This window comes from Fusarium mangiferae (genome assembly GCF_900044065.1).
Source record: "Fusarium mangiferae strain MRC7560 genome assembly, contig: FMAN_scaffold002, whole genome shotgun sequence".
NCBI classification, from domain to species: domain Eukaryota; kingdom Fungi; phylum Ascomycota; class Sordariomycetes; order Hypocreales; family Nectriaceae; genus Fusarium; species Fusarium mangiferae.
Window position 1 is genome coordinate 3844654 of NW_024573922.1, and position 24561 is coordinate 3869214.

The 24561-nt window shown below is 50.3% G+C and overlaps 10 protein-coding genes across 10 annotated transcripts; 5 read left to right on the top strand and 5 right to left on the bottom strand.

The window, feature by feature from the left end:
• Nucleotides 1-362: 362 nt before the first annotated feature.
• FMAN_05391 (uncharacterized protein) lies at nucleotides 363-1551 on the top strand (the record flags this gene model as incomplete). The annotated part of the gene is made up of 5 exons (XM_041827957.1): nucleotides 363-438; nucleotides 514-681; nucleotides 738-748; nucleotides 801-1143; nucleotides 1196-1551. 5 exons carry the CDS (start codon nucleotides 363-365, stop codon nucleotides 1549-1551), a joined length of 954 nt encoding a protein of 317 aa, XP_041678867.1.
• Nucleotides 1552-1725: 174 nt separating this feature from the next.
• FMAN_05390 (uncharacterized protein) lies at nucleotides 1726-2640 on the bottom strand (the record flags this gene model as incomplete). The annotated part of the gene is made up of 4 exons (XM_041827958.1): nucleotides 1726-2329; nucleotides 2383-2445; nucleotides 2496-2509; nucleotides 2584-2640. 4 exons carry the CDS (start codon nucleotides 2638-2640, stop codon nucleotides 1726-1728), a joined length of 738 nt encoding a protein of 245 aa, XP_041678868.1.
• A 316-nt stretch (nucleotides 2641-2956) lies between these two features.
• Nucleotides 2957-5174, bottom strand: FMAN_05389 (uncharacterized protein; the record flags this gene model as incomplete). Its single annotated transcript, XM_041827959.1, has 2 exons — nucleotides 2957-3473; nucleotides 3601-5174. The coding sequence occupies 2 exons, from the start codon at nucleotides 5172-5174 to the stop codon at nucleotides 2957-2959; spliced, it is 2091 nt and encodes a 696-aa protein (XP_041678869.1).
• A 1206-nt stretch (nucleotides 5175-6380) lies between these two features.
• On the top strand, nucleotides 6381-7387 carry FMAN_05388 (uncharacterized protein; the record flags this gene model as incomplete). Its single annotated transcript, XM_041827960.1, has 2 exons — nucleotides 6381-6782; nucleotides 6833-7387. 2 exons carry the CDS (start codon nucleotides 6381-6383, stop codon nucleotides 7385-7387), a joined length of 957 nt encoding a protein of 318 aa, XP_041678870.1.
• A 732-nt stretch (nucleotides 7388-8119) lies between these two features.
• On the top strand, nucleotides 8120-10362 carry FMAN_05387 (uncharacterized protein; the record flags this gene model as incomplete). The annotated part of the gene is made up of 5 exons (XM_041827961.1): nucleotides 8120-8190; nucleotides 8240-8501; nucleotides 8548-9128; nucleotides 9185-9355; nucleotides 9399-10362. The coding sequence occupies 5 exons, from the start codon at nucleotides 8120-8122 to the stop codon at nucleotides 10360-10362; spliced, it is 2049 nt and encodes a 682-aa protein (XP_041678871.1).
• Nucleotides 10363-10872: 510 nt separating this feature from the next.
• FMAN_05386 (related to cytochrome P450 CYP3/CYP5/CYP6/CYP9 subfamilies) lies at nucleotides 10873-12583 on the bottom strand (the record flags this gene model as incomplete). The annotated part of the gene is made up of 3 exons (XM_041827962.1): nucleotides 10873-11888; nucleotides 11947-12276; nucleotides 12340-12583. 3 exons carry the CDS (start codon nucleotides 12581-12583, stop codon nucleotides 10873-10875), a joined length of 1590 nt encoding a protein of 529 aa, XP_041678872.1.
• Nucleotides 12584-13655: 1072 nt separating this feature from the next.
• FMAN_05385 (uncharacterized protein) lies at nucleotides 13656-14886 on the top strand (the record flags this gene model as incomplete). The annotated part of the gene is made up of 2 exons (XM_041827963.1): nucleotides 13656-13845; nucleotides 13904-14886. 2 exons carry the CDS (start codon nucleotides 13656-13658, stop codon nucleotides 14884-14886), a joined length of 1173 nt encoding a protein of 390 aa, XP_041678873.1.
• Nucleotides 14887-14991: 105 nt separating this feature from the next.
• On the bottom strand, nucleotides 14992-16737 carry FMAN_05384 (uncharacterized protein; the record flags this gene model as incomplete). The annotated part of the gene is made up of 4 exons (XM_041827964.1): nucleotides 14992-15263; nucleotides 15328-16006; nucleotides 16075-16584; nucleotides 16639-16737. The coding sequence occupies 4 exons, from the start codon at nucleotides 16735-16737 to the stop codon at nucleotides 14992-14994; spliced, it is 1560 nt and encodes a 519-aa protein (XP_041678874.1).
• Nucleotides 16738-17521: 784 nt separating this feature from the next.
• Nucleotides 17522-19888, bottom strand: FMAN_05383 (uncharacterized protein; the record flags this gene model as incomplete). The annotated part of the gene is made up of 3 exons (XM_041827966.1): nucleotides 17522-19202; nucleotides 19253-19544; nucleotides 19600-19888. The coding sequence occupies 3 exons, from the start codon at nucleotides 19886-19888 to the stop codon at nucleotides 17522-17524; spliced, it is 2262 nt and encodes a 753-aa protein (XP_041678875.1).
• An 854-nt stretch (nucleotides 19889-20742) lies between these two features.
• Nucleotides 20743-22615, top strand: FMAN_05382 (uncharacterized protein; the record flags this gene model as incomplete). The annotated part of the gene is made up of 7 exons (XM_041827967.1): nucleotides 20743-20808; nucleotides 20872-20964; nucleotides 21018-21087; nucleotides 21146-21541; nucleotides 21602-21779; nucleotides 21838-21951; nucleotides 22003-22615. 7 exons carry the CDS (start codon nucleotides 20743-20745, stop codon nucleotides 22613-22615), a joined length of 1530 nt encoding a protein of 509 aa, XP_041678876.1.
• Between the last annotated feature and the right edge of the window lie 1946 nt (nucleotides 22616-24561).

The window sequence follows — 24561 nt, forward strand, 5'->3', positions numbered from 1 at the left end:
AATCTCAATCAATTGACTCCTCATAAAATTAATTCGTTCGTTTACATACATGTTGCATAAGATGCTGAGCTAAACGGTGCATTGTTTGAGTCGCCATTTGACGGCTGCCCCAAGTCCGACAAAGAAAAGAGTAGCCAATGTGACCATGGCCGTCCGATCCACAAACGCCGGGCGATAGATCAGCCGAACAAAAGGCCCATGGCGATCGGTATAAACCTTTGCCGACCTGACGTTCCAACTGAACTAAATGTTGACTCGCATCGTCGTAAGGTATTGGCTATAAAGCCATGTCTGTCTTCAGGGTTCATGCACTACATAATCAGATACTTTCTCAAAACAGTACTCCATAACACTCAACCGCCATGACAAAGATCGCTCTTCTCGGTGCTGCCGGTCAGATTGGGACCCCTCTGAGTCTCCTCTGCAAAGCTGTAAACAGTCTGCACATTCACATATGGCACAAACTCTGACAGCGAGAATAGAGCAATCTTTTTACAGAAATCGCTCTCTAAGATATTGTCCATACGCCCGGCATTGCCACCGATCTCAATCACATCGATACCAAAGCGACTGTTTCTGGCTATTTACCTTCCAACGATGGTTTGGCCAAAGCACTCAGCGGAGCCGACATTGTCGTTGTCACTGCTGGGATTGCTAGGAAACCAGGAATGACTCGAGATGGTAAGTCACTCATCGCAAATCATCTTACTAGAGCTTGCCACTAATCAGCATCCTAGACCTCTTCAATGTGAGAGCTCTCGGCCCTTTTGATTCAGCAGCCTGCTCACAAAGTTCTTAAGACCAACGCCTCAATCATTAGAGACATCTTTACCCAGGTTGCAAAGACCTGCCCCGAAGCAATCTCATGTATTGTTACCAACCCGGTAAACTCAACAGTTCCTGTTGCAGCCGAGACTTTGCGTGCAGCAGGTGTCTTTGATCCTACGCGTCTTTTCGGCGTGACTACTCTAGATGTCGTGCGCGCGTCGACCTTTGCTGCACACGCCCTTGGCGGCGACGCAGACCCTACCAGTATCAAAGTCCCTGTTATCGGTGGCCACAGTGGTGCTACCATTCTTCCTCTCTACAGCCAGGCCCAACCGCCCATTGACCTCGGCGCTGAACTCCCCAATGTTATAAACCGTATGTTCTTAATTCTTCAAACCCAACCGAGATAGCTGACGAGTCACAACAGGCGTGCAATTTGGAGGTGATGAAATAGTCAAGAGCAAGCAAGGAGCCGGCAGCGCCACGACTTGCATGGCTTATGCGGGTTTTAGATTTGTCAAGGCCCTTCTTACCGCAAGGTCTGGAACTCCAGTCGTGGAAGAGGCTTATGTCTACCTGCCGGGGATTACTGGAGGAAAGGAGATCTCGACCGAGCTTGGAGTTGACTACTTCTCCGTTAAAGTGAAGCTGGGTCAGCGAGGAGCAGAAGGGTTACTCCCCATCGGGAACTTGTCAGACGGGGAAAAGATCCTCCTTGGAAAGGCAGTGGAAGAGCTGAAGGTGAACATTCAAACTGGTTTATCATTTGTAGCTGGAAAATAAGTATCGCTTTTTGACCCTTTAGATGGTTGGCTGCTCGTATATCGGCTGTGCATGTACAAAAGAGGCGAAATGATCAGGATCACTTTTAAATAGACAACAAATTAATCAACGAAGCTTTGCTTCTAGCCTTTCATATCTGGCATAAACAAGAACAAAACATAGTATTTCTCTATGCTACCACAGAAACTGATCTTTGAAGTCTGCTGGTAGTTCGATCCTAGAAGAGGTAGTGATATCTTGCACCGCATGCGTCTCACATGCTGGTTGTATAGTATCTACCGACTCAGTCCTCTGAGGTGGTTGACCTATTGAGTCTTGATCGACTGCATGGTCCCGGTAAGGATCCCCAACCGCCATATCATCCCCAGCACCAGCAGGACTCTGAACCTCATCCTCATGCTGATAATCGGCATTCCCAGAAGAGCTCTCCGCTCGCAAAAGTCCCCGCATATTCTCATTTGACTGATGTGTACCCTCGTCTTGCATCGCGGAGGTCTTGCTGACCTCCCTAATCCACTGCCTAACGTCATCAGCTGTCCGCAAGGGGAACCGCTCCCAATGGTCCATTAGGGTTAGCATTTTATGTTCGCCTATACCTGATGACTTAAGCTCGGTGCTTCGCTCGCCCAATCGCTTATGAGCTAGTTTTTGGGTGTCCTCATTAAAGGCACGAGCTACCAAACCCTCGTCATTTGTTGCCTGTAGGAGCCGTATGAGAACCAGTTCAGTCTCCGCAAGCCGCGCTTCTAAAGCTTTCGTATACCCCTTGGGCGGACCCCTGGATACTATGAGTATCTTCGCTCTTCCATGGCGTGTGTTTAGAATACCTACCGCTTCAGGACTGTTGGCCAAGTACACTGCAGGCCAAGGCTTCTACATCTTGAGCATGCTGGCCTTCTAACATCAGCACTTGGTTGTTTGGATATTGCAAATTGTTAACATACCTGATCCCATCACACTGTACAGTAATAGTTCCTATTAGCAACTCGCATGATCATCGTAGACTATTTCTTCTTTGCGGCTTTATCTTACCTTTTGCTTTCGCGATCGGCAGGTCTTACATGCTGCACGGCCTCTTGCTGGGGACATGGTTGCTATGTACTTTCGCCCACCGTTGGCTATAGTTATAAAAATAACTGGTGTCGCAACTGGAACGTCGGTAGAAATTATTGCCTAGACGAGTGAATGGGGGAAAAGATGGGGTTTATGGAGTGGCGAATGGCTTGAGCCATTAAACTTCGTGACCGTGACGCGACGGTTAAAGGTTTCGCCGATGCACCAACGAGAAATGTACTAGCAGCAGGTATATAAAATAGTGATAATTATATAATAACCGTGGTATTGATGCAATCAATTGAAATAAGGCTTGTCTCCCTCTTTTTGAGTCTCATTCGCATTGGACTGGTCAGAAAAAGGCACTATCCCAGGTAGGATCATCCTCATTAATACCTCCCAGCAGTGATTCCCACGTAATGCCGGCCAACAGGTCTGGCATTCCGCTCTCCCAGTTAATTATTCTGCCTGGATCACCAAAATATTGAAAGTCGTCCTCAATTGTCGGACCCGTGCCATTGTTAGGCTCAAAGCTGCTGCCCGGTGGCTCGTCCATGGACGTATTGACGATATCCGCAGGAAATTGAATGGAAGGCTGAGCAGATCCATCATTTCTTTGGCTTGATTCTGTATCTAGCCTTGCTCTTTTTCTGGAATCGTTTTGATAATTCATAGCAGAAGATACCGAGTCCCTACCTGAATGTACAGAATCGAAGGTAGAGTCTGAGGTATCAAATGCCGGTCTCTTCGCAATATGCTCCATCTCCTGGATAGCCTCTGCAAGGTCAGACAGAACAGCATGACAATTCTTTGCAAGCTTCCATCGCTCGGACATATGAAGTAAGGCGTCAAGGCACATACCAATCTCCCTTCACTGTGTCAGTATAGGCGTCTCAACTTCGATAGCAGTATATAGGTCAAGTTGCCGTAGGACATTTCACAAGAAGTAGGGTAGTCCATTGAACAGGGGACCAAGATAATCCGCAGTTCTCTCACCTTTTGCCTTTCTCCGCTGAATAGAGCCGCAGTTGGCATGCAAAGGCCAGAACGATTCCAGCCATCCACGTAACAGAGAGATAGCCCGGCCAGAAGAGCGCATACCCTGCATTGTGCTGCTTGCTTGTGATCTTGATAATCTCTCGCGCTTCGCTAATGCAGATTTGGATGGCAGATTGAAACTCTGGTGTGGATGGCTCTAGAGACAGCCTGGGACGATGGATTAGGAGTACTAATTGGCTGTGAAGTAGGATGAAGTGCGCTGACTCATTGAAAACCTGACTTTGGTTTCTGTCAGTAGTATCACAAAAGGAGGGATCGAATTCTTGTAGAGATGAAGGTAGTGCATTCCAGAGTGCGTTTATGTCTGTTTGAAGTGAGAGGATTGACCCGCTGTCAATGGATCGAATGTGAAGAGATTTGTGGAAGAGTTCCAGGGCGCGACCAAGCAGACGCGAATATTGGACCTGAAATGATAAGCTCGAATGGCGATTCTGCTTCTGACTAGATTCATCCTCGATTGTTGCCCTGCCGAGACCCGTTTCACTTTGTCGACCCGTGATCGTGGCATCCACGGACATCGCTGAGAGCCCAGAAAAGGGTGAAGCCACGCCACTATGACTTGAAGGGACAGTCGGATAGAGCAGAGGATGGTGAAGCTCAGGTCCACCCAGAGGACAGACATCTATATCAGAGTCTTGGATTCCTAACGGGTGTCCAAGAGCCTGAGAGAGATATCGATCAAAGACATAGATACTCCAGAACAGCCTTTTCCTAATATCGCATTCATCCGCCGTAAGCTTTCCGTAACGGCAAGGACACCGATGAAGCCCTGCCAGAAAGACAGCGCGGGATAAAAGACCACTGACAACCGAGGCTGCACGGAGCGACATGCGAGCTACCAGGAGGAGACCAGCGGCAAAAAGCGCTTGGATAGAAACAAGATCTCCCTTGACTGCAAGGCTGGGGAGATAGGAGAGAAGATCGGTAGGCTTTTGGATCTCGGATGCGACAGGCAGATGGCTGCTGTTATGCAGGCTTGCGAGGTTGAATATACACTGCAGAATAACTACTTTTGGAAGTGTTATTGGGACCCTCGGAGTGATGGGCTCTGATGCCGTGCCATTCAGGTCAAAAGAACTGTACAAATCCTCCATATTCTTGAGGATACTCGGACCGTGTAAAAAGGGGAAGAAGCGATGCCACGTCTGAAAATACGTCATGAACAGCTGTTTTGCAACGTCCGGTTGAGGCGGTCTGCCAAGTCCAGCGGGTATCCCATGGCCGTAAGAAAAGGAAGACGGCAGTAAAGAGGCATCCGCGTCGGGTCTTTGCTGTTCATCCTCGCCGTCCGCAACGATGCACTCCTCAGGAGTCGGGTGCGTGGTATCGAGAAGACGAGACGACAGCCGCGAGTTGGCGTTCACGAAGGCTCGTCGGACTGTGTTTACGAAATAGATCCCACTGGAGCTGCCAATGAATTGACTCTTGCCCTTCTCTAGCGTGCGAAGAGAGCCCCGTTCTTGGACGGCTTGTGGCAGAGTAGGGGTGTTGCTACTGGTCGTGTGCGACATGACATATTCTACAAGGGCTGAGTGTTATACGGTATCTAGATGATGTGACCTGTTGCAAGTTCCTACAGCGGCAGATGGCTCAAGTTTCACGGGTCAGTGTTGATCCGTGGAACCCCACTGCGCTAACTTTGACCATGACGGTGGCTGGGCCAGAGAAATGTACTAGTGGAGGTCCTGCGACCCGGTGTCAAAGAATGTCTCTATCAAACGAAGAGATATGAAGTTTGAAGCTCATTCAATACTCCTGTAGCAAGGAATATTTGAGCACCTTGCTCACTTATTGCCAAGCGCAAGCTGAGGATGCCTGATTTACTCTACACCTGGTGCAGAAAAAGCGTTTATATCTGCCCGAATCAGGTCCGTCCCATGTACTGTACTTGTCTCATCTCCGAAGTCTCTGATGCAAATGTTCCAGGATTACAACGGGTTCAAGCCATCGTATTAGTTTGGCACGGTTTGGGGCTGCATCCCATACATGCTGTTGGCTTTGCGGTTGTAGCAAGCAGGCATAGGTGTGTGCAGAGCCCGTGCCCGACTCGAAGCGCTCGGGGGAGGACTGCCTAAGAGAAGAGGTTATCTATGATTAAACGATGGGTCCTGGCCCAATCGTGACTGTGAGTCGTTTGCAAATTTCTGGATATGGGAGCTTCTCCCAGGCCGCCTGGGGCAGGGCCGTTCAAGGTCCCAAAGTTCTCGTCACCGTAGACAGCAGATGCTTTTTTTTCTTGGACAATTGAACTAGTGCTCATCATTTGGCTTTAAAGGGATGTCTATAGAGATTCGGTCGAAATGCCCGCCGGGATTGCATGACGGAGGCGGTTCGATGTGCTATTGTGAAGAACGTGCTTTCGTCGGATAAATGGCTGTCCCAATGCATCATCGTTCACTGCCCAGGCTGATATCTGACCGCAAGCCCCAAAAGTCTAGAAATAAGGTAGCTAACTTCTCCACAAGTGACCCACTAGAACTTTTGCGAATAAAATCTCCCGATCTCGCAGTGGCTTTGGCTACTTGGGCTCGGACCGTAGCCGAGTGGGTCAAATCGGTAATGTCAAGATCCCGACCCGGCGATGCTGCCGAGCATGGCAAATTGCCGCCGCCGTTCGATATGTTGGTGATAAAACTCGATAAATTTAAATATCACTGAAATGCCGTGACACAGCCTTACAAATGCTATAATATCCAAGACAACACACTTGTACAATCATGAGGGGCTCTACAACAAAAACTCCACCCTTTGGAGTCTATACCCCGGTCGTTGCCTTCTTCAACGACGACGAAAGTATCAATTACGACGCTATAACACAACACGTTAGCAGACTGGTCCAGGCTGGTGTGAAAGGACTCGTTGTTCATGGTAGCAACGGAGAAGCTACCCACCTATTGTCCGATGAACGAACTCAAGTTATCCGGCATATTCGTGGTTTGGTTTCCAAGTTAAACAGCGATGTTGTAATTATCGCCGGGTGCAGCGCAAACAGCGTGCTGAAGACTGTTCGTCACATCCAAGCTGCCTGCGATGCGGGCGCAGACTTTGCTCTTGTGCTGCCTCCAAGTTACTGGAGTGCGGCCATGAACAAACACGTCATCAAAGCCTTCTATCTCGGGGTACGAATAGCTTTCACTCACCGGCATTACATACGTTAACATTATTATAGGTTGCTTCTAAATCTCCCCTTCCCGTACTCATATACAACTTTCCTGGAGTCACTAGTGGCATCGACATTGACTCGGACCTTATTCTCGAGCTAGCCAACGAGTCATCCAACATCGTGGGTGTTAAGCTTACATGCGGCAACCTGGGCAAGCTGCAACGTATCTCAGTGTCGGTAGACCAAGAAAAATTCGCCGCTTTTGCTGGAAAGGCTGACTTCTTGCTACCCGGCCTTGTAGCTGGCTCCAACGGCGTCATCTCAGCCTTGGCAAACGTGATTCCCAGGGTTCACATTGAGGTCATTCGGCTACATACCGCCGAGGACCTTGAGAAGGCAAAGGCTATACAAGCCGAACTGTCCAAGGCTGATTGGGCTCTTCTAAAGTTTGGTATCTCAGGAGTGAAGATAGCTTGTGAGAAGTGGTTCGGTTATGGCAGCGGGAGAGTTAGGAGCCCACTTCCAAATGTGGATGTGAGAAAGCTAAGTGAAGGGGATATCAGCGCGTTGGAATCACTTGTGAAAATGGAAAAGTCACTTATGGAATCGGCGAAGCTATAGCCTTACTGTTTGTGCACAGTCCCAAGCAAGAAAGCGCATACTGTTGACTTGGTGGGCTTGGAATAGGGAATATTTATGGAATTTGGGTTAGATTTCGACTCGTTTCTCGTTGTTCTTCTATTACTAGCAAGATATTGTATATAGACGCCCAGCTCAGCTTGTCCACACCTATCAAGTCCAAGTTGTAACAATCTTTGGCTATTGAAGAGAGAGAATTATGGGAATGGTATCTAGGTTTATGTGAGTGATTGAAATGGATGACTGCGATAACAAAAAGACTTTCGCTATAGTGATTATACCTTTGTAGATAACCTAAACAGAAGCTTCCGGGTCAAAACCACCTTTCCAGTTTCAGATTAGTTCCCGATGCCGTCATCATGCCGGGATCACGGATTTCATTTATCCGGCTCTCGATCTAAGCTCAAACCCTACCAATGGGTCAACTTCGGCCATGAATTCCACGCTCCATCTCATAAACTTGTATTGCCAGTAGATCAACTCACCGACATCTGGACAGGGACCTCGTCTCCTAATACATATGAGCAGAGTCTGCTAATATCATATGGACCAACAATCACAGAATCGCCACCGCCGGCGTCGTCGCGTTGCAGACACCAGCAGGAAGCGCGCAGCCAGAGCGTAGGCACTTCTCACCACACGCTTAACTATTTATAAGAGAGTGCTGGCTAATCTTTGTTCAAGTTGCGATCGCTGTAAAGCAAGGAAGAGTAAATGCATCGAAACACGCCCGGGCTCATGCCAGCGATGCCAGGCCAGCAATCTCAGCTGCCACTTCGAAAAGTGTGTACTTCTTGTCATCGCCTTAGCCCAAGACTTATTGACGTAATGCAGGGAGAGGATTCCTTCATCAGACAGCGAGACTTCGACACCTCGACCTGTTGTAGTTCAGGATGAAATCTTGGACGGACCCGAGGAAAACATCACGATTGATAACCGTATGTTACATTCCTGTCCATGCTGGCAACCTCTGCTTACCCATCAAGATCCGACAGAAAGTATACTCTGGCCTAGCTTTCTTTCTAAGTTGAAGCAAGCTTTCTTCGTGGACTCTGTGCCCAATCCCGAAGAACAGGAAGCCGTCGTTACGCACGCGGTTTGTTTAAGGATTCGTTTGTCTAATCACTTGCTGACATCTCTAGCAAACCGCCCATACCAACCGCCTTTCGGACAGCGAGTATGCACGCTTGAAATCCGTAGTTGACTCTTTTCCCCCACGACCTGTGGCCGACTTTTTGGTGTCAGTGTGTATCAGACATGGTGTTGACATATTCTTCTACTTTGATCAAGCTCAAATCATAGATGAGATTGCCCAGTTCTACACCAACAGCTCGTCACCACTTCGAACCGATCCAAGCTTTATATGCCTAGCACTCGGACTATTCGCTCTGGGAAGTAACTGGACACCTCTCGAGAGGCCGATCGACTCTCCATTGCCTCACGGCGACGACAGTGATCTCGGCCGAGTCTTTTTTAGACAAGCCAAGCTTTTGATACCCGATGTGATCGAAAGGACGGACTTGAAAGCGATTCAAGCTTGCTTTCTTCTTGGTATATATCTCATGCCTCTAAATGCCGCCGGTTCCTCCTATGTCTACATGGGTATGGCGTTGCGAAAGGCATTAGCTTTTGATCTGCATCAGAGCCCGGATGATCAGACAATTGATGACCGGGAGAAGGAGATTCGGTGCCGGCTCTGGTGGTCAATATATTCACTCGAACGGTACGTGAACTCATAGCATTCGACTGTCAATGACCTTGTTTCTAACAACCACGTAGCTGCACAACTCTAAAGTTAAATCGTCCTCGATCTGTCCCCGCAACCATCATAGGAATACCATTGCCTTCTCCGATGCCGTCTCTCGACAGGGACCAGAAATTCGAAAATCTCGAGCTCCAGATAGCCTATGCGCGCCTAATGCTGATCCTCGATGGTTACTCAGACTCAACGTATGTACCCTTAATAGACAGATTCACAACTAATTAGCAGCAGTAGTTGGCTTACAAACTCCTCGACACCAACCGATTCAAACAAAATCCAAGCTGAACTAAGGAGCTGGAAACGGTCTTTACCAGAAGAATTTGACTTGGAGGATACCGATCCACGCAGCTCAAGATACCGAGCAATTTTTCATCTCTATCTTAATTATTACTATGCTTGGATCGTTATTGGAAAGGCCTCTCTAATCATGACAGTAAGGACAGATCTTCAACGTCACCTTAGTCGAGGTTCTGAGCCCCGTCCAGTCGATCAGACTGCCAAGAATCTGTCCGCTTCCTGCACTAGAGCAGCCAAAAAGCTACTCCAGTTATTCGAGAAACTCGTTCAATCCGGAAACTCTGCTCGATTCTCATTTACCGACTTTCAAGGGTGCAGCATTGCAACTATCATTACTCTTATTTCAGGCATCCTTCAGCGTGACTCTACGTACGATACCAGGGTGAATTTTGGCCTCAACTGTCTACGGCAGATGGTGAATGGGAACCCAGCCGCCACAGTAGGCGTTAAATTCGTGGAAACACTGCAGTCCATTTCTGACCAATCGGCTCGAAAACTGCGCCAGTCGGGCACTTTCACTGATACACATGAGCGGGAAGAGGCAACGTCGCCCTCAGCGTACAACAACTGGGCAGACTGGCTTGCGGCACAGGAGCCGTCGTTCAATCAAGCATACTCGGTACCGGCAAGGGAGACAACTTCTGGGAATGAACCAGTAGGAGGAACACCGTCGTTATGGCCAGTCTCGATCACCCTCGCAGAGAGCTGGAGTGGAGACTTACATCCAGGGGATGCGGCTTCCTCTACACAGAGACCATCGATATCAATGCCTAGCGGGATGTCAGCGTTGGATGTATTGGGTAGTGACCATCCTTCGACTCTGTATCATGATGACCAGAATTTCCTGATGGGCCTCACTGGCTTAGACGTTCTGGACTTTGCTGGGTACTCATCGTAACCAAGAGTCAAATAAGGTCATGAACAGCGAGGCAGAAGAGGGAGTAACCAAGCCGTCCCGTCACTAAGGTCTTGAAAAGACGCAAGAATAACAATGCTCTTGTCTTTGAGAGCTGCTTGCAATGTAGGAGATGGCAACAAGCGGGCTCAGACCGTTACACCTGTAGCTATTATCTAATCACCATCCTCTTGAATCTTCTATTAAAATACTATTTTCACCACGGGGCCAGCTCTGGTCGTATAAAAGGATTCAATGGCAGAGAGAAACAGGCATGTCTTCACTAAAAAGGCATATTCCATAATGTGCGCGTCCAAGTCGATGACTTCCCCCATGAGAAGGGTCTGCAAGGACAGTCATCTTCGCAATTAAAATGAAAGTCTTTCCGTTACGTTGGAGAGGCTCCCACCAGGTTACTTTCTACATGATCCGGAACAACTCATGAGGTTGGTAAGATTATTCTCGTTGCCCTGTCACGACCATAAAACTAAGAGTCCAAGAGACCGCTGCCACCTACTCAGGTCGCTGATGTACCGTTACCCTCAACCCCTTGGAATCCTCCGGCATCACAGGAACCACAGTATCGCTCGTGATAACGAGATCAGCAGCGGTGGTCTCAAAGAGCTTCAAGGTTCCGATATCATCTTTCCCTTGAACTTCCTCCGTCCCGTAAACCCTGAAAAGTGCCGCCAGCGTCAGGTAGAGCTCCGCATATGCCAGATTGATACCCAGGCAAGCTCTACCACCCTTGCCGAAGGCCACTAGATAGCGGTCCAGCAAGGGGTCGTTGACCCAGCGCTCAGGCTTGAAGGTGTGAGAGTCGGGGAAGACGCGCTCGTCGTGGTGCACCAGGTTGCTGGTCATACTGAGGGGAGTACCAGGGGGAATACGCCATTCGCGATCGTCGGCGCGGTATACGAGCGTCTCGTCCGGACAGATGCGGTGCAGCCGGTGCGAGATGGCATGGCTGAGACGGACGCCCTCCTGCACCACGCCTGTCAGGAAAGGAAGACGCTCGAGCACGAGCAAGCTGAGAGGCTGCGATGGATCGAGGATCGCGGCTTCGAGCTCGTCTTTGAGCCGCGAGAGTATGTCGGGCGTGGCGAGGACGAAGTACGTCGAGACGCCGAGCGCCCAGGCCGTGGTGATGGTACCCGCCGCGACGACCACTTCGCCCTCCTGCCAGAGCCGGTCCGTGGACTTGTCGTAGTCGGAGAGCTTGCTGTTTAGGATCTCGTGGAAGATGGTGCGGCGCGTCTTGTCGTACGCGTGCATCTGGTGTGCTTGTGTGATGTCGGCCACCTGTTTCTTCACACTGGTTTGGAGCTGGGAGTAAGCGCCCATGGCCGGGCTCAGCTTGAGCAGCATGGAGTTGGGCAGCTTGCGCAGCATGTCCATCAGCCAGGGAAAGTGCTTCAGGACATGGCCGGCTTTACCGCCCTGAAGCATGGCATCTCTGAACGATGGATCAAAGTCCGCGGCCTGGAGTCGGTTCTCGCTTTTTCCAAAAGCATAGTCCTCGACGATATCTGAAGATCTGGTCTTAGTACGCACATACAATCTCTGCATTTAGCTGAGGGTTCTTACCGTTGGTGAGTGCAGCGTAGGCATCATCAAGCTTGAGAGGGGCTCCGGACTGGGCAAACTCGCGAAAGCGTCCGAGGAGTATTCCCATATTCCGGTCCACCAGTGGTTGCAGGGCACGAACGCTTTGCTTGGAGAAGTACGGCGACAGCGCCGCCCTACGGATTCGGTGCTCGTCATGGCCAAGAGTGCCGATCAAGCTCTCGTCGACGCCGAAAGACCGGGTGATCCAGTCCCATTTGTCACGCTTGCGTCCGCTGCCAGCATAGATGGTGTTGTAGAAGTCCGGATCCGCGATGTGAATCTCGTCTGGATTGATACGGACTATAGGGCCTGGTCGGGTATTAGTCCAGTTTGACTCCCTCGATTTTCATGGTGGCAAAGATGAACACTGACCATATTGCTTGTGCAATCTACCAATTTTGAAGGTGTACTCGGGCTCGGCAACCACATCGTACCAGAATTCATACCAGTATGTCCATGCTGCTAGCTTTGGGCCTGGAAACTGTGAGATTGGGCTAAGGAAGAGGCGATAAACAGTAAGGTAGAGAAAGTAGATGATAGAAAAAATGATGAGAGCCGCTGCCGCCAGCACCATCAAGGGCGTGGCCGTCTCGAAAGGAACGATGAATATCGACATGGTAGCCCAATCTTCGTTCTTTAGAAGAGACAAAGAGTAGCTGGGGAGCCCTACGGAACGGAAATGGCATCTAGCCACGGTGACATGCTGCAAGCTCTTATCGCTGAACAACAAGTCGTCTTGAGATGATGGCAAGCTCGTCTTGGACCCGTTCACGTGTTGAGCTTGATTGCTGGGATCAAAATCCCACAGCAAGTCGAAGCATGCAGCCCAGTATTGTCTCACATGAGCCGGGGCCGAGATCGCGTAGAAATCTAACCAGTCTAAGAATGGGGGTTTACCCTTGTACACAGGGGTTGATAACGGAGAAAATGCTCGTCAGCGCCGATTACAGGACCTCGGATTCGTCGGTAACTGGCCCCAACCGCCCGATAAGGTAGAGTATATGGGGTTTATGGATATGCTATTTACCCGGGGGGTCTGCGAGTGATGGCTAACCCCTCCTCCTCTGGAGAGGGGGTCGGCCGTCGAATTAGTTAGACCCCCGAGTACACGTCACTGAGGTGTTTGCGAAGTAAGGATGGAATCCTACGTCGGTTGTGTGGAGGTGCCCATCTGCTGGTAGATTCAGTGGGCCGGGCCGGGCCAATCCGTCTGCTCCACTATCCCAAACGGAAGGATTCGGTTTTTTGGAGCCTGCCGATCGGCGCTGCATTGTCGCAGGCCCCGATTAGGCAGGCGTGCCAACAGTGCGGGCGGCCTGCACTATTGGTGTCGTCTTGCCCGGAATCCTTCTGCCGAGGATCGTAGTGCCTTATCAACGTCGTCCGATGTGGCCTGCAGGCAGAGCTAATCTGCGTCAGGTAATGACATCACACATTTAGCTTTGTCCTGGATCTCTCGGCATGTCAGACGCCCCGTATGAAGCTGAGAGATGAAATTAGTTGCCGAGATACCGAGTGGTAAGCACGCCAGCTGGCCAGGGAGACTGGGCTGAATTCTTTCTCTAGAACGTGAAGGATAATCGTCAAAAGTCAGATAGCAACAATTGTGTTCTCAGATACCATCAAACATTACACCTGTACTGTACTGTCAACCTAGGCAGCCTGTCACATTATTCAAGCCCGTCGCAATGCCTCTGGAACGTGCCGATTTCGTTGGTGCCATATGGCTCACTACTCCTATTCTAGTCTTTCTGGGCTCCAAAACCCCGAGACATCTGCGCTGGATCCTCTTACTTCCTTTCGTGGGGGGTTGTCTGCTTGTGGCTTTTGCTTTTCCCTTTGGTCCGGATATTGCAAAGAATTATACCTTTGGAACAGGTTGGGCACCAAACAGAACGTTTCACTAAGTTTATATTCTAACAGCATTGTCTCTCAGTCTTTTACGTCGCGTTGGTCAACTTCAATCTTCTTGTGCTCGAAGACCCTTACTTGGAACACAAGTGGACACAACCCACAAGCGGTGGGAAGGAACGCCAACAGCCTTTTCACTCTCTCGGTGCATGGGACCGGATAAGATGGTGTTTTGACAACGCCTTTTCCACAAGAGGTATTGGATGGAACTGGCGGACTGCACCTCTACCCTCAGCTCCTGCTCCAGGCACCTCCAAGACCGCCTTCCTCAGGCTATCGATGCAAAGAATACTGCAGCAATACATGAGCCATGATATTGCTGCCGGTAGTCTTCTGTGGCTAACCCATGATGGGAAAATGAGCGTCCTTGACTTAGACTTCGTCCCCCGTTGCATCGCTACAGCCTGCTGGTGGGCCTCGTCAATTGCCGTTATGGATATCGGCTACCACGTCGCTTGCATGATCGGGGTGTCGTCCGGGCTTTTTTGGACGCGCATCGAAGACGTCCACCCAGTAAACGGACCTTGGGTAGAGTGCTACACCCTGAGCAGATTCTGGAACCGCACGTGGCACCAGAACTTCCGTAGGGGGCTGCAGATCCCTAGCAGAGTCATGGCCAGGAGAGTCGTCAGAGCACCTAGAGGGTCTATGCTCAGTCGGCAAACACAATCGTACTTCGCATTCACCCTGTCTGGACTGTACCACTGGGCGGCAGCAAAGATGGCAGCTCCATCCGAGTCTTTTACAAGAACTCTCACCTTCTTTCTGTTGATGCCTAACATTCTGCTCTTGGAAGATCTGGTCATTCGTTTTGCTGAGGAGAAACTCGGATGGCGTGGATCCTGGTGGCGTATTGTTGGACTTGTGTGGACTTTTCTTGCTTTGACCATACTCAGTACAGGATTTGTGAATGATCTGGTCGCACCTGGACTTGTGACCGCTTTTCCGGCGCTGCGGATGTCACCCACTTATTATATGCTGAACACCATGATCGAAAACAGGGGTTGAATCTGGTTGACCGCATTCATAACTGGGCAATCTAGTGTTTTGTTGTAGACATAAGGGATTTTGTAATGTTCATAGACTATATGCAATGATTCTAACCCCCGAAGATCATCGTTTGATCTTGTGGCCACCAGGCACTAACTCCGTGAACAGTCCGTCGCTATCGTAGGTGTGTCTGACTTTTTTCAAGAACTCAACGTTTTCAGCTCCATAGCTTGCGATAGGATCCTGGTCTTCCGCAGCATAGTTCATGTACTTGAAAGGATGATACAGACCCTTTTCCTTCGCCGTGGCTACGGATTTCTCAAGAACGCTCTTGATGCCAGCAATCACGACAGCATCGTCTGTCTCACGAAACCATTCCCAGCCAAATGAACAGACTGGAAGTCGCATGAATCAGCCCACAAATAACATCTCCGTTATGGTAGAAGAGATCAAACTTACCAATGAGCGGTCCAGATTCTTCACCGAGACCCATCACATTTCCTCCGCGCTTGGATTGTGCCCTGAGGATGTTCTTCGTCAAGGGTTGGATGCCCAGCATTGGCGCAAAGCGTTCGTCTTCACGTAAGCCATTCTCCAGAGCCTTTTCGACCTCTTCCACAAAGTAGCCCGCCATCAGCCGAAGCAGATCCACATCCATCCTGAAGGTGGCTGTCGTGAACCGGCTCCGCATGCCCGCGGGCTCTGAAAGATTCAGCTCTTCAGCAAGGTCCGATAGTGACGTGACCCTTGCCGTTTTGACAACCTTGGGAGCCCCATATGTCTCGGCATCGTCTCTGAACTTGGAAAATATGGGAGGTTCCTCTCTTCCGAGGGTGTCGTACTGCCCCACGGCCCAGGCGAAGTTGCCCTGCATGAACCCGAGGCCCGCAAACAGTGAAACATGCTTATCTGACGGGGCGTCGTGGCCAAATTCTACGAAGGCTGACGTGATGGCCGACGTTACTGATGGTAGCAACGGCCAGACGTGCAGGCCTCCCCACATGGGGCCTTGATCATACAAGTCCAGATCGAAACGAGTCACGACTCCAAAGTTATTGCCACCACCGCGAAGCGCTCGGTAGAGATCCGGGTGGGTGGAGTGCGAGACGTCAAAGATGCTGCCATTGGCAAGGACAATCTAGCATCACGTCAGTCTCTCGTGTGGCAAACGTGGGGTCTCGCATTGTAATCCCGGTCCCGACTTACCTCGTAGTTGCGAACGTTGTCGCACGCCAACCCATGTAATCCAGACAAATGGCTAAGCCCACCGCCCAGAAGCAACCCTCCAACACCAACTCCAGTCAGTCGGCCCCCAACAACAGTCTTGTTCGTCTTATCAAGCTCCTTGAAGACCGCCCCCCACTTTGCGCCCGCTCCTATTCGAGCTACGCCGGCACTCGCGTCCACTTTGACATCGCCTAAGCCGGCCATGTTGACGGTGATCCCACCATGACTATTACTGAATCCGGGGATATCTGAGTGCCCGCCCCCGCGGACGGCGAAGGGACACCCCGTGGAGCGCGACGTCTGCACCACGAGTGCGACGTCCTGTGCCTCACGGGCGTGGACGAGGCAGGCCGGCCGGACGGCCTGCTGCTGCTGCGACCAGTACAGAGACCCGACCTCCACTCTCGCCCCAGCGATAGGCTGCTGCTGGAACTCTGCAATGTAGTCGCCAACTGACTCGACGGATAGCTGACTAGATAGCGAGACGCACTATCGATGTCAGGGGGATGTGACTGACTGTCCTGACGGTGGAGCTGTACGTACCGCACTCTGGCATGAATTGTAGTCTGCTATGAGGCCTTTAGTCGCCGCAAGGGGAGCAAAGAGGACGGAGATCCAAGTCAAGGTCGATGATTGACGCATTATCGTTTAGTCCGACGCGGCAAACCAAGGATTCTGAATACCGGAGAATGACGAAAGTTGAGCCAATAATATTGGGTGTAACGTGGGCGCAATATCGGAATCTGGCTGCCTGCTTCTTCCCAGAAGAATCTGCTTCTAATTACTTGCCCATTATTCCAGCCCACGATTCTCAGGCTTAAATAGGCAAGAAGAGGTCATGGTCGAAAGCCGCCCCGTCCAGATCCCAGCAGATGCATTCAAAGACTGGGCATGACGCTCTCCTGTAGACACACCCTTCGCTACGGGTACTCGTCCCATTAGTCCTAGTTGCATTCTTTTGGAAAGGCCGGTCTCGCCCTATCAAGCCAGAGTGTGGAGTGCAAGTCGGCCCGCCCCGGGTGTAACCCTGCAGGGGCGGGAGGATATCACTGCTCTCCACACGATGCAGATAGGCGTTATTGAGGATTTACCGTGCAGTAGTCCTTTCTCCAACGGCCCGACTCCTGAAGGATTCTGAACTTGGCGCATCCTTCGCTGCGTAAATGGGTCCAATGACGGCGGTGTATTTACGAGAGCCGTTTGCGAGTATGTCTTGCAAGCTAAGCATGGTGGCATTTACGGGCCACGTCGGATTAATTCTGTCTGAAGCGAAATATAGGGTGGTATTGATTCCTCAGTAGGATAACGAAAGACATATGCGGTAAGCGCTAAATCAACGTTGTATCGACATCCCGCACCAAGAAAATGACCTATAGAGAGGTCGTTATACAGCATGCGTCACAAATCCGCGACCCATCCAACTCGTCTATCCCAACGTGGCGATCCCCTTTGTGCTTAGCTTTGCAAGGCACAGGCGGAGCATGGGGTTGGCTTCTCCCGTCAAACGCTCCAGTCGGTCGATTTCCGACTCCAGCTCCCGCTCCACGTCCCGCAAGCAGTCGAGCGTCTTGTCAAACGCTCCACACTTGCGTAAGCAGCTCACCAGATGCGCCTTGCTCTCCTTGGAAAGCGGAGAAGCGGTATTCGTGGCCACCGTCGGTCGCTGCCTGAACACGCCAAGGATGTGTCCGCGATATTCCGGGTGGTTGGCGAGGCAGTAGACGATGGGGTACGAGAACTTGCCCTCGTCCAGGTCCTCGCAGAGACCCTTTTGGGCCGCGTAGTCTCCGAAGTTCATGTAGTCGTCCCGGATCTGGAAGAAGCGCCCGAAGAGCAGGATCAGCCGCTCGAAGTCGAGGCCTGGTGTCTCCGTAGCTGTGCTCTCGGCCTGCATGACCCGTAGCAGCATCCTGAACATGCCGCCGGTCTTGTGGTCAATCATGTTGACGTACTCGGCCTCGGTAGGGCATGCCAGGTTGAACTTCCAGTACAGGTCCCAGCTTTGCCCGAGGTAGAGGCCTTCAAGCTCTTCAAGCACTGCTGTCAGTGCAGCTGGGCTGAGACTCTGGGCTACTTCCTGCACTGCTCTGACGAACATGAAGTTTGCGCTGTTGATGGACTGGGCTTGCCCGAAGATGACGTGGGCTGATGGGAGCCCCCGCCTGAGTGGAGAGTTGTCTTCCAGGTCGTCCAAAATGAGTGATGCATTGTGCAACAGGTTTACAACTGACGTGATTGTCTTTACCGCTGCTGAAGGCACGTGTAGCCAGGTGTTGAGAGCATCAATCAGGGCGGCGCGGACACCTTTGGAAGGCATTCCTGAGATGTAGGCTGCCGGCGCATCCATGGCCAGGCTGGACGGTTTGTAATGGGGGTACTGGGAGACCGTTTGAATGTCGTTTTTTTGACACAAAACATCTGTGTCCATGCTTCTCTTTTTCTGAACAGATGGCTCTTGTTCTGGACTTGCCATTCTGTACTGGGAGAGTTTTCTTTTGGTTCCGTTGCCATTGACAACAGTTTTGGCACCGTTTCCGTTGGGGATGGCGTTGCCACCGTTACCGTTCGAGAGAATCTTGATGTCGTTGCTTTGAAGATTGGTACCAGTTTTATTAGTGATGGGTTCAGTCTTGAACCCGTTTCCGTTGTAAATTTTATAAAGACCATGGCCGTTTTGGCCATTTGAAAGTGTTTCGTTCTTCCACGCGTTTTGTCTCGGACAAGCAGAGCACCAATAGTGGTTTCCTGAGACCGCTAGGCCAGCACAATCAATCCATCTTCTCAACTTCGATGATATGTTGGGTCGAGCTTTGTAGAGATCATCGCGGCGTTGACAGAAATCACCTTCTGACTTGATGATCCTGGATTTGACCGCCTCCTTGGCATCCTCAACTGAAAGTTCCATTGTTCGGGCAAACAGCTCCACGGCGCTCACAATCCTCTTGGACTGACCAGACTGGACTTCTCTCAGTTCGCGCTCCCAGCTGAAGTAGTCATTCGCCAATAAAAGACCTTCAGTGGCCGCGTCAATGATGGGCTGCACGAGCTCGTGCTCCGCTTCCGAGAGGGATATTCCCAAGCTGAATTGCAGCATTGGCCAGAAAACTCTAGGGCCTGATCAGATTTGAGTTTGGAGATGCGGAGAGGATTTGCTTACAGCATGCCGCCGTTGTCACTGCGGTATTGTAGATATTCTTCTAGTGTCTGTGCCTCCTTGTCGCTGTTCTTCTCGCTGATAGCGAGCCAGACATCACGAAACGCAGCGAGCATATTCAATCCAAGCTCATGGTCGAGGTTGATACACTCGAGCATGCACTGTGAAACAAGCTTCTTGGTCTTCATTGCCCTTGAGTCAGGATCCAGACTGCTCTTGTCGTCTGGGTCCAAGGCAGCATGGAGCTCATCGTGCTCGGCTTGGGCTTCCTCGATGCTGAGGCCCTCACCAGTGTCTGAAGGTTTGTCAGATTTCATACTACGGGCAGGAATCTGGAAGGTAAAACTTACCGTCATGAATCAGGCCCAAATCCGAAAGATATGCCAAAACCCCCAGACGCTCGGGAATGGCTTCGGGGTAAATTAGGGAAGACCAGTTGCCTACAGGCGAAAAAGAGAAGTAAGTCTTCTTCTCTCGGCCATCTCCCATTTCCCTGGCCCAGTCACCGACAAACCGCCGGCTGGCTGCATCAGCGAGGTCGTCCCGTAAGTGAATTCGGATCGGAAGGGTTGTGAAGCAACCCGTCTCTCGAGCTTCCTCCGCCGGCACGTGTCTCGATCGATACAGTAGCGGATCCATAATTGATAAAAACAGGATAAAATGCTTCGCGAAAGTTCAATTACCCGTCTCCAGAGATGAAATGAACATATGTTGATAGCAGAGTTAACCATCTTGTTGTTCTTTCTTCGAGTTTAGATACTTGCATTATCCTGTTACCTTACTCGACTTCGTTGATAGTTGTCTGCCGCGTCAACAGCTGCTCCCGAATAGGCTGTGATAAGCCCACGTTCTGGGCCTGGCATGTGTGGCGGTTTAGGTCTCGGCAGGCTTGGCCGATAACGAGACACCATCACCATCGCAAATGCAGGGCAGTTGACTTCGTTGTGGAGGTAGGGGTCTAGGGCTTCAATGCTACGTAAACTTACATGTTACGTGATAAGGGCCGGCAGGGATGTGTCCCATATATTCGGAGCGCGAAGACGCGTACCAATAGAGATCGGCGATCTCTGTGTAGTGGACCCTGATTGTGTCATTTTCTGGAGGTGAGCAGAATCATGGGAAAGTTTGAACTCGTCTGGTTCCGTAATTTTGAACACCTATACTCGTAAGCGCTAGTGTAAAGCTCGTGCAAAGGATTCAGAGCCTGTAAAGGAAGGGGGTGGTAGAAAGAAAAAGGATTTCAGAGGCCTGCCTTGCTTCAGTAGCCTCTGATATTGCTCCGCCGTGAATCAGTGTCCCCGAATTTTATCCCCAGTCTCCCCTTTAGCTTTTGATATGTCGCTAGCTAGCATTCCCGGAGCCGAAGCTTCGGGAGAGCTCGCAAAGACCAACCGTACGTACGGGGTTAGAAATCGATCTCAAGAACTGACGTCCCATCTCAGCCCCTCCATCTGGTCTTGCTTTCTCACTGAAGACAATCACGAACCTACACCATGGGCTTCACTTCACCATTGTCGACCTGGAGTTTGGGACAGCAATTAGGTCTTGCATTGGTTATCGTGTGTCATACTCTGTGGAAGCGATCAAAATGGTTATTGTTCTGACATTTCTTTCTCTTTCAGTTGACGCTTGCCCTCGTGTCAGTCGTTATCTATGGCTGCTTCTTGCATCCTCTCCGCCACGTTCCTGGCCCATTTCTGGCCAAATTCTCTCCGGTTGGTCTATTCTCTCAATATGTGCGCGAATAACGATTAAATGATGAAAACAGCTATGGATTATGAGGGCTCTGCACCGCATGCGATTTAACTCGGAACTGCAAGCTCTCCATCAACAATACGGTAGGCCCTCAGCATCAACGACCAAAGCTGTTTGACTGACGTGATTCGTCCGTTTCAGGAAACGTCGTGCGAATCGGACCCAACGAAGTCTCATTTGCTTCACTTGAAGCAGAAACAGCAATTTACGCGAAACAAGAGGACGGTCGCTTTTCCAAGGCTGGGACCTTCTTGACGCTTTTCTCGGACCTCGTACTGAACGCTCCGACCCTCATTACCATACCCGACCCTGTACTTCACAGGAAGTTGCACAAGGTGATCCAGCAAGCCTTCACCCCTCAAGCGCTTGCAAGGCAAGAACCTATCCAGAAGCTGCATATTGACATGGCCATGTCCGAATTGGAAGAACTTGCCAAGAGCGGCGGTACCGTGGACATTGCTGACACATTGGAGACGATGTTCTGGGAGATCATTGGTGATCTTGCTTTCGGTGAACCTCTCATGTCTGGAAAGCGTCGTAAGTTGAAAGCAGTACCTTGGACATGCCGGCAGAAATAATGCTAACAAAGCTTCCCAGCTACTTACGAGTCATTGAAGCAGCTTGGTAAATCAACGATGCCCATGGTCGAAGCCTTGAGCTTTTTCCTCGCCCTGCCTGGGATTGCTTCAGTATTTGGGATTGCTAGAAGCCTCATCACAGTATTGCCGTTTCCGTCGCAAGTCTCCAAGCTTGTGCCATCTTCTAAGTTGCGCGAGTGAGTATTTCATCAAACCTCTTGATCATTCTAGTGATCTGATACGAATTTCGAACAGCTGCGCCGAAAGGCAAGACGGAAGAGAAGACTTCCTCACCGCTATCATGGGCAGCGAGAAGCAAGACCTGACGCTCGACGCGGATGCATTCTTCAGTAATGCCATGGGCCTGACGTATGTACAAAACAATTTCCTCAATGCGACTTTTGCTTAGAGAAACCGCAGCCTGGCCGGATACCAGACAACAGCTACGACACTGGCCGCCACTTTCTACCACATCTTGCGCTATCCTGAGGCGTATAACAGACTTTGCTTCGAGATCCGCTCGGCCTTTGTCAGTGACGAAGAAATCACAGGAGCGCGCCTTGGCAGGCTGCCATTCCTGAACGCCTGTATCCGGGAAACCCTGAGGTTGCTTCCACCCGCAAACGGCAAAACGGCACAGCGTACTGCTCCCTCATGCACCATTAATGGGGTGCACATCCCTGCCGGTACCACGGTCTCCGCTGATCTTTACACAATCCAAAGGTCGTCGGAGTATTTCGCAGATCCCGCCACGTTCCGCCCCGAGAGATGGCTCGATGTTGCGGAAGATAGCGAGTTCAAGAGGGACAACAGGGCCGCTTATCGTCCTTTCCTCATTGGAAGTAGGGCATGTATCGGCAGGGAGATGGCGCAGCAGAGCATCCGACTTATTGTTGGAAACTTGCTTTGGAAATACGACTTTCAACAGCTGGATCAGGACGGGTTTGTTTGGGAGCGCGACGCCGGCAGTAGCCTCATTTACACGGACTACAAGGTCATGGTACATGTGATGAAAGCCAGCGGCAGATCATAACGTATCCAAGCATTATCACGCTGACTTGATGTCAATCACTAATCCGGCGCCCTCCCGAATCTCGAGAAACCGTGCTACAATGGTATAGAGGAACCCCACGTTGACCTTTCGGCAACCGTAATACTTGTCGGTGTCATGGCTTGAATGTCTACGCTGTTTCGCAGCTGTGCTAGAACCCCGTGGTATCACAGGGTCGTTGGACACATCGTATCGACGAAATGGCAGCAGTCCACCCCCTGGAGGCGAAAATGCCTCACGTTGACTAGGGTTCAGTCCTGAGGGTGTGTGATATATTCAAAAGATGGGCTTCCTCGTATTGGGCAGGCTATTAGCTCCCGGCGTCCCGTGCCGCCGCGGCCGTTACGCTGGCGCTCGGGGAGATCTTTGCAGTAGCGCAAAATCTCATTGGCTTCGGATATACTAGCCACATGCGAAAGGCGCTTAGTATCAATGGGTTCAAGGGGTGCCACCGCCAAGCTGCATATTCCAGGCAGCGATTTATCATTTCATGGTGATGAAGCTGTGATTAGCGTAAGAACGGTCAGCGTCACGTTGCACCGATGATACCCTACCTACTCTACATTAGCAAGGTGTTATCTTTGAGAATTCCGGCTACGTAAGCTTCCGATGCACTCCTGTGGATGTGAATACTTGGCTCTGAAGTCGGATACGTCAGTTGCTAGGCCGCTTCTCCACCTAGATAGAGACTGAGACTCATGCAGTCATCCTTATGTCGGCTATGGCTGTGGGTCTATGGGCCCGTTCCCAAAACGAGACATACGAGAGTGAGCTTTAAGCCTTCGTATTTTGGGGAACTCTGTCCAGGTCTCGATGCAGTCAGCAGTTTTGACGAAGATAAGGATGATGCCCTTAGGCTCCAGGACGCTTGGGGGTGGGGTTGGGCCTAGGTATAGAGGTATTGTGACGGTCGGGTTTTCAAACGGGGAAACTAGTCTGTATTAGGTTTCTGTTTACAGGATGTATAGGGTGTTATATCAATTATATTAAGTTACTATATCTTTTAATAATTAAGTAATATATATTAAGCTTGTTAACATAAAGAAGTTTTATTAATAGCTAGTAAGTCTAGTCCTATAAAAGTGTTAATAAATATAGTCTATATACTTAAAGTCATTATATTAGGTTGTTTAATAATTACTAGGAATTAAAGATCATTATAACTCTATAATATGTAACCAAAACTTTCTCCCTTGGAGAACATGGCGCTGTTGATCATCGGCTAACACCCGAGCAGTGAGTGGGACCGGGTAGGCTAATCGACTTAGCTTGCCGACGGTTAGCAACCCGATAGCGCTACCGGTAGTGACAAAGGCGTTACCGACGGCTGGGCAGATAGCCGGCCGTATAGGGTATGGTTCTCCCTGTCGGCAAACGCGACATATCGACAAAAATACCGAAATATCGAGGGACTGTATTGAAGACGTGAAGGAGATACCCCAAGAAATGTTCATTTCAATTACTGACGAGGGTCCTCACAACATTCTGGATCTGTCAAATAATTTTGATTGCACTCATCTATGCTTGATAGACACCAGTAGCAATGGTATGAGCCGTTTTTTTTCATTACCGTTTCCTCGACATGAGCGCTGATTAGCACGATACTTCGGATTAAACCAAAAGCCTGCCGAGATAATTGGCATCACTGCTACGAAAGAGGGCGACTTCTCACAATGGTATCAAGAAGTGGTAGTCAAGGCCGGATTGGTCGAGTATTATACAGAAATTGCTGGGCTCTTTGTTCTCCGCCCACTGACCATGTTCATTTGGAGCGAGTTACGCAAATGGTTCCAATGCCATCTCGATGAGATGGATATTGGGGGAACAGCATTTCCTCTCTTTCTGTCGGCCAAGTCACTGGCAAAGGAAAAGGACCACATTAAAGGCTTTGCACCAGAACTGGCATAGGTAACAAAAACGCAAGTCAA